Source organism: Nicotiana tabacum, chromosome 24 (genome assembly GCF_000715075.1).
Source record: "Nicotiana tabacum cultivar K326 chromosome 24, ASM71507v2, whole genome shotgun sequence".
In the NCBI taxonomy this organism is placed as follows: Eukaryota; Viridiplantae; Streptophyta; class Magnoliopsida; order Solanales; family Solanaceae; genus Nicotiana; species Nicotiana tabacum.
Window position 1 is genome coordinate 43,109,317 of NC_134103.1, and position 6,608 is coordinate 43,115,924.

Below are 6,608 nucleotides of genomic sequence, written 5' to 3' on the forward strand. Positions count from 1 at the left end.
CTCCTCTGCCCTGTGTTCCTTGGCCACTAGATCGGCGTTCTCTGCGTACACTCCCATCGAGATCTGCGCCTAGGTCCGCGTTTAGAGCAACGTACGAGCTGACATCGGCTGGGTTGGCAACCGGTGCTGCCCCGAGATTAGCCTGTGGCACCTTGATTCCTGGAGCGATCACATTTTCGTTTTCATCATGGTATCCGAGGCCATTGTTACCGTGTGTGGATGCGTTTTGTGAGTTTGACATGTCTTAACGTGAAAGCAAAGGCATTCAACAAGAACAAGTGTAAAATAGTGTGTTTTACCAGAATTATTATTGAACAATCACTATTATCCTTAGCCCCACGGTGGGCGCCAAACTGTTTACCCTAAAATTTGAGTAATAATTAAACTTGTTTAGTGGTTTTAAGGATACGTAATTTAATCCAATACTAAGGATACTAATTGAGATCTTCGGTCGGTTGTTAATATCTCGCCAATCCGTTATTATGCCTTACTCGAAGTCGGTCATGCTCGGTCTCGATCTTTAGCGAGCATTTCGATCTTCGTGCTCTGTGCTTTGCCATTGAGCTCGAGCCTGGTTCATTACGAGCTTACTCTCGAGGCAGCTCCTCGTGCCTATGAAATCTGATATGCCCGATTTCGACCGTATACAGATATATAACTAAACAAAACAAACTTCAGTATGCGCTTATTGTCAGTAGAATAATTATATCACGAAAGAAGAATTAAATAAGATGCAGCAACTTGGATGGCTATCTCATTCTAATTTATACAACTTGGAAAAAATTCAAAAGAAAATTATAACACTATGTACTCCTTTTTCAAATTTAATGAGAATAACTATCAAAATTTCTTGAGTTGTGGACCTAGAAAACTAAGGTAAGGGAAGAATTCGGGGATTGTATTATGATCTTATGAATTTAAAGATCTCAAAATTAAAGAATGAGTTTCGCTCTCCAAAGGGGACTGCTCCTCAACTTAGCTTTTTCATATTAAGCCCTTTTTCTATAAGATAATTTTGCAAGTAAAAATCTATGTGCCAAGATTCATGGAACAAACTCAAACTAGGTTTTTTATGGAGGACATGTTCACCAACTAATGCAAGGATTGAAATTTATACATTCTTCCAATACTAGATACTACTATCAATTATATTAGTCCCAAAATTTGGGATGCTTTCACTGCACAAACTACATATCTAACTTGTAGCTCATAAATTGATGGATTGTGTACATTAAAATCCATCCAAGTAAACCCTTTTTTGAATTCCATCCAACCCATATTTTCCCTTCTAATTGTAATAATTTTGTACTTTTATTAGCTTAGGCTACAGTTTACAGCAATACTTAACATCGAGATTTCTCTATCCTAAAGACTACAAATTGTTCTTGCAAAAAAAAAAAAAAAGGAAAAATAAATAAACATTTTTAAGGCCATAACAGAGCATATACTATATGTTATCAGTTCTTTTCACTTGCAGCTGATCTATTATTTGACCATAACTTACTGAACATTCTTTTAGGTCGATTTGGAATGACACGTAAAGCTTTAATCCTTGAAGATTTCCCAATTTCATCCAAATCATCATCATCATCATCATCTTCAGCTAACTTCATTTTTAGAGTTGAAAGGTTGGAGTTTGGTGATTTTAGGGCTGAGGCAGTAGTCCACTGGTCATCAACTGGTGTCTTATTAAAAGTTGCTGAAGTCTTGGCTGTGTCCTCTAGAAGTGCCTTGATGTTGCTAGGCAATTCCGTTACATGGCCACCGGACATGGCTGCTCGAGCTTGCTCGAAAAACAGAACTTGAACAACTACCCTTAGTGGAAGTAATTCATTTTGTGCTGCATGCATACAAACTTCCATTGATAGTTTCTTGCAGTCCAACATTCTGCACAGCCGCTTTCTTTCACTCTTGTTCAGCTCCGGATGCCCCTGCATTTTCATTGACGTCTAAGTTCTATCATCTATGCACTGACACTGAACTGACTTTCTATAATTGGTTAAACTATAGTGATCGTGTACACACCGTAACTTCAATCTTTTTCATTATAATAATGATTTCAATAAAATTTGAGATTCAACAGCTGCTATTTTGTTTTAAAATGGTCTCCATGATGTACACTAATCATGCCTGATTCTATAAATCAGAAATAGAGCTTCTAATTCCAATAGAACATTGACTTGAGAATATTCCGACGTCAAGGAGTTGGTTATCAGCGAACATGCTAATTTTAAAACAGAATTATCTACACATGGATGTAACATTTTTGGTTACTTTAATTAAAATGAAAATCCCAACAGTAAATAGTGGTCTAGTCGAAGATGTTATCAGAATTTTTACCTTGAGATAGATGTCAATGGCTCTGTAAAGATCATCATGGTCAAGCCTAGCAAACTCTGGAATTGCTTCAGCAATGGAAATGAATTTTGACAATGGCAAATTTGAGTCGATGGAAATTTCTTGAAGATATCTATCTACAAGCTTAGCTACCTTGAGTTTTGAGCTATGTGATGCTGAAGAAGATCTTCTACTTTCTTGGAACTCAAGGTCAATATTCTCCGCAGACCGAGATCTTCTCCTCTCAAAATCTCCTTTCCTTCTTAGTGGACTTGTTGGGGGACTTTGCCCTTGCAACATGAACTGTTCTAATATGGTGATAGCTATGTCCACATCATAAATTGTGTCACATGTGTGTGACAGACAAGGTATTAACAGATCATTGACAGTGGCATCTTCCAATTGAAGCCCAATCCTTCTTGCCAATTCCATCTTGGATGAAGAAGAAGCCTTCAAAATGTTAGCTGCTTTCAGCAATTTCAACAAGAAACTACAAGAAACTGCCCCCTTTTCAGCTGGTAACAATGTTATAATTGACTCCAACAGCAACCTGTATTTCCCAATCGAATCCGAGTCTTTCTGATCATATTCTAGCTGCTTCTTAGGATTTGCATATTTTGAAATGTTTGGTAGCCATCTTGATGCATAAATCCGCAATGCATCACCGATAACATTAGCAGGTACTCTCCCACCAGATTTGATAGCTATCATACTTCTCCAATAAAGGTCTATGCTTAATTCTGCTAACTCTTCAGCCCACCAACTTTTAGATGAAGTTTTATTATGCCTTGTGCTTTCTGATTCATTGCATGAAATATCACCTCTTCTTGAGTAGCTTCTTGACAAATTCACCTTTGAAGGATGAGCTAAGACTTTTGAAGCAATGGCTTCAATACATCTGCTTGTAATTCCTAAGTCCTCAGACCATAAAGGAAAAGACTTGGTACTTTGCAATGTAACAATCGAGTCTTTCCAACCTGAAAGTATGCAAGAATTGAAGAATACATCAAGTTTGTAGATTAAGTTTCCTTTCTCTACATCCTCTGTCATCTGCAGGTATTCTGCAGCACAGCGTGCCGCAACAATGTTGTAGGCACTGAGAGTGATAGTGATACCATAGCAGAATTTTGCACATAGCTCAAATGCTTCAATTCCACCAGGAAAATCTGGTAGCTGCACAATTTGGTGATGTGAGGTTTCTGGACTTTCAGAGCATAACTTCTGTAGCCTTGAGCACTTAGACAGCAGGGGAAACTGTTTGACAAATTCCATAACCAAATCAACAAATTAATGTTAGTTTAACAATTTTGTTCATTATTTCAACTTCAACTTGAAATAGATAACTTGACGTTGAAAAAATGGTTTTTGATTGAAAATTGGCAAAACTTCAACTTCTTCTCCAGGTTAAGTTCATGTCTAGACGCAATTTCAACCTCCAAATACTTATTTTCAACTTCAAATACTCAACTCCAACCAAATATTGACCAAGTGGGAAAAAAAAAGAAAGAAGAAAAACAGAAAAGGTAGAGAATTTAACCTTGTGAAGCAAATATCTGCTACCCTTTACTTGGACTATGAGATCACTAGTAACTTCAGAGTTAACTGACCTGCATCAATAAAGAAGAATCTTGGTTTCTTTTGAATTCTTCTGAATTCAAGAAGAACAAGAAGTGGAGAAAGAAAAGAGAAGTAAAATATGAAGTTACCTTACAGCCTCAGTAGTAATGAAAGTGTCAGGCCTAGATCCAAGTTTCATAAACTTCATGTTGTGAGGCTTTTCTTTTTGTTTGTTAATTCTCCAAAAGACAAAGTATACTTAACCAATATGCAAAACCATGGCATAGTCAGAGAGACAAAGCCATCTCTAAAATTGTTGAAAGCTTCACTTTTTTAGACACCACTACCTTGGAAAGTTCCTTCTCCAGCTGCTAGCAATAGATATTGTCGGAAAACAAAAAGAACCACCACTATGTTAGAATATCCTGTCTTGTAAAATTTTTCTAAAAGTTTGGTAAATTACCCAACAAGACTGACATTTATTCAACTCCCAAATAGTTGTTCAGGAGAATGAAATGAAAAATAATAGAGAGAAGGACATAAAACTAAAGGATTGCCTTAAAGTTTGTGGATTTGGTAGTATCTGGCTTGCACTAATACATACAATTTATATTTATGATGACCAAAATGACATGAACCAAGAAAATCAAGCACTCCCAAAATTCTTGTCTTTTCAGTCAAGTTTGCAGTTTGATTTAGACATGCAAATAGAAAGAATCAAAGGCACCCCAAAACTCATCAAGATCAAAGGACTATGGCAATACAAGTCAATTTAAAAAAGAAAAAAGAAATTAAAAAAAAAAGGTAGAGCCACAAAATTTATTCAACATTTAATAGCTGAAATTGGAAAAGACAAATTGAAAAGCTCAATTTTTTTTTAAATTTCTTCTTTCCTTCATCTACTCTTAATTTTACACGCACATATCAAGTGAAATCTACTGTACAAAAATAATACGTAAAAATCATCTATTAACTAACAGAGAGGCGACGCCCACGTGCTTATCTTGTGACATTATTTCACTTCTTTCTCAGCAAAGTTTTCCTACCTAATTTTATTATTTGTCAAATCACTACAATCTCATCCTACGCCGCTCTTTTTGTATTAAACATCCAATAGTTACCTTTTCTAATTATACAGGATATATCAATTTACTTTTAAAAAAAAAAGAATACAGGTAAAGTAATGGTATAACGAGGAGAAAAGAAAAGTAAAAGTAAAGAATAGGATATGTGTATCACTTTCAAAGTTGGCTTTTAACAATTCTTACATAAGGGCCACAAGTTCATGATATATAAATGGGGACAAGAAAAGTTTGCCCTTGCTTTTCGATATATCAACAAAAGTAGACCATCAAGCATTTATAGCAAGAGGGCCACGGCCATTAAATATAATTTGTTCAAACTTGTGTCTGAATTGAAAGAATTTTGTTTACCTCCTCAGAGGAAAAAAAGACAGTTTTTCATCGTAAAATATTGATATATGAGGATAAAATGCGTTAAATTTGGCAGTTTAAAGTGTAGGTCAATTTTATTTTCTGCCTTGGATTCTTCATAAATAACACTTTCTGGTAGAACTATTTGATAACAGAATCAACCACAGTGATGGATCTGATTGAAAATTGTAGGAGTCCACTTGATTGATGAATCAACTTAGGAGAATTAAAATTGAATGGAATATTAGTATGTGGCCATGGCATCTACGTTTAGTTATCTCTTATCCATGCAAAAGAAAGTAAATTTTGTTGTTATTAAGTCCACATAGTGATGATAGCCATCATTTATGCTAAGTGCTAAGTTGACCTACGTATTCTTAGGTGCAAATTTATAAATACTTTCTTTCAATTCTTTCCTCAACATTTTTAGTTCCATTTGTTAGAGTATGCAATTTGTTGAAAAGAACCGTCATCATTCCATAGGGGGCTTCTTGAAAATCGCCAAAGACTGTGACTGAAATCACTGAATTATAATATCTATCTATATACTATAATAATATATTAAAAGCACGAAATTTATTAATAAAATGTTGTTGTTTTTTTTACCCTTTAAAAATAGAATTAACAAAATAGTCATTTTATTAATTTTTCAATATTTAGGATTTTGAAATCAAGTAAAACTTTATTTATTATAATAGAAAATCTCAATATTTAGAATATTAAAATCAACTAAAATTGTCCTTTTATAATTCAAAATTCTAATATTTAGGACCAAATATAAGAACTAATTCAAAATTCAACGTTTTAATATCTCACCACTGAGCATTAGACTTGGAGTCAAGACATTAAAGGCAAAAACGGAAGAACTACTACTACTTTTAAATTTGAAGAAAAGAACTACTATTATTGATTCTTCTATTACATTTTGGTCCAGTTCTATTGATGATTCTAAAAGTAAAGCTAGATGAGAAATTAGAGTTAAAATAAGCTAATATACGACTAATATAAGGGAATTAATTTCTACTCCCTTGAGATTCTCAAATTATTTCTCGGAATTTCTAAAAATAGATGTTTCAAATTATTTATCATTTTAGGAGTACAAGAGAAAATTAATTTTTGATTTTATTTTATTCTTAGTAGTAATTATTTTTTAAGATGGAGATGACACGTAAATAAAGTAAATGTTCAATGAAGAGAGATTATATTTAAGACATAAATAAAGATAAAAAAGTAAAAAATTCCATCTAACTAATATTTTCTTTAGGGGTATGTAAAAAAGAA

At 34.0% G+C, this 6,608-nt stretch overlaps 1 protein-coding gene across 2 annotated transcripts; it reads right to left on the minus strand.

The window, feature by feature from the left end:
• Positions 1–1,279: 1,279 nt before the first annotated feature.
• On the minus strand, positions 1,280–5,153 carry LOC107826592 (BTB/POZ domain-containing protein At1g67900). Of its 2 annotated transcripts, XM_075248325.1 has the most exons (5): positions 4,499–4,640; positions 4,044–4,262; positions 3,875–3,944; positions 2,341–3,591; positions 1,280–1,931 (listed from the first exon to the last, which is right to left on the minus strand). In XM_075248325.1, exons 2-5 carry the CDS (start codon positions 4,100–4,102, stop codon positions 1,458–1,460), a joined length of 1,854 nt encoding a protein of 617 aa, XP_075104426.1. In that variant the 5' UTR covers positions 4,103–4,262; positions 4,499–4,640; the 3' UTR covers positions 1,280–1,457. The 2 variants fall into 2 exon arrangements, with proteins under 2 accessions (XP_075104426.1, XP_016509067.1); XM_016653581.2 differs by having other exon boundaries at positions 4,044–5,153.
• Between the last annotated feature and the right edge of the window lie 1,455 nt (positions 5,154–6,608).

Coding starts and splice junctions, on each gene's coding strand:
- LOC107826592 (XM_016653581.2), bottom strand. CDS start 4,102: ATGAAGTTTATGAAACTTGGATCTAGGCCTGACACTTTCATTACTACT. Junction 3,592..3,874: donor GCAGATATTTGCTTCACAAG/GTTAAATTCTCT, acceptor TTTGTCAAACAG/TTTCCCCTGCTGTCTAAGTG. Junction 1,932..2,340: donor CCATTGACATCTATCTCAAG/GTAAAAATTCTG, acceptor ATGAAAATGCAG/GGGCATCCGGAGCTGAACAA.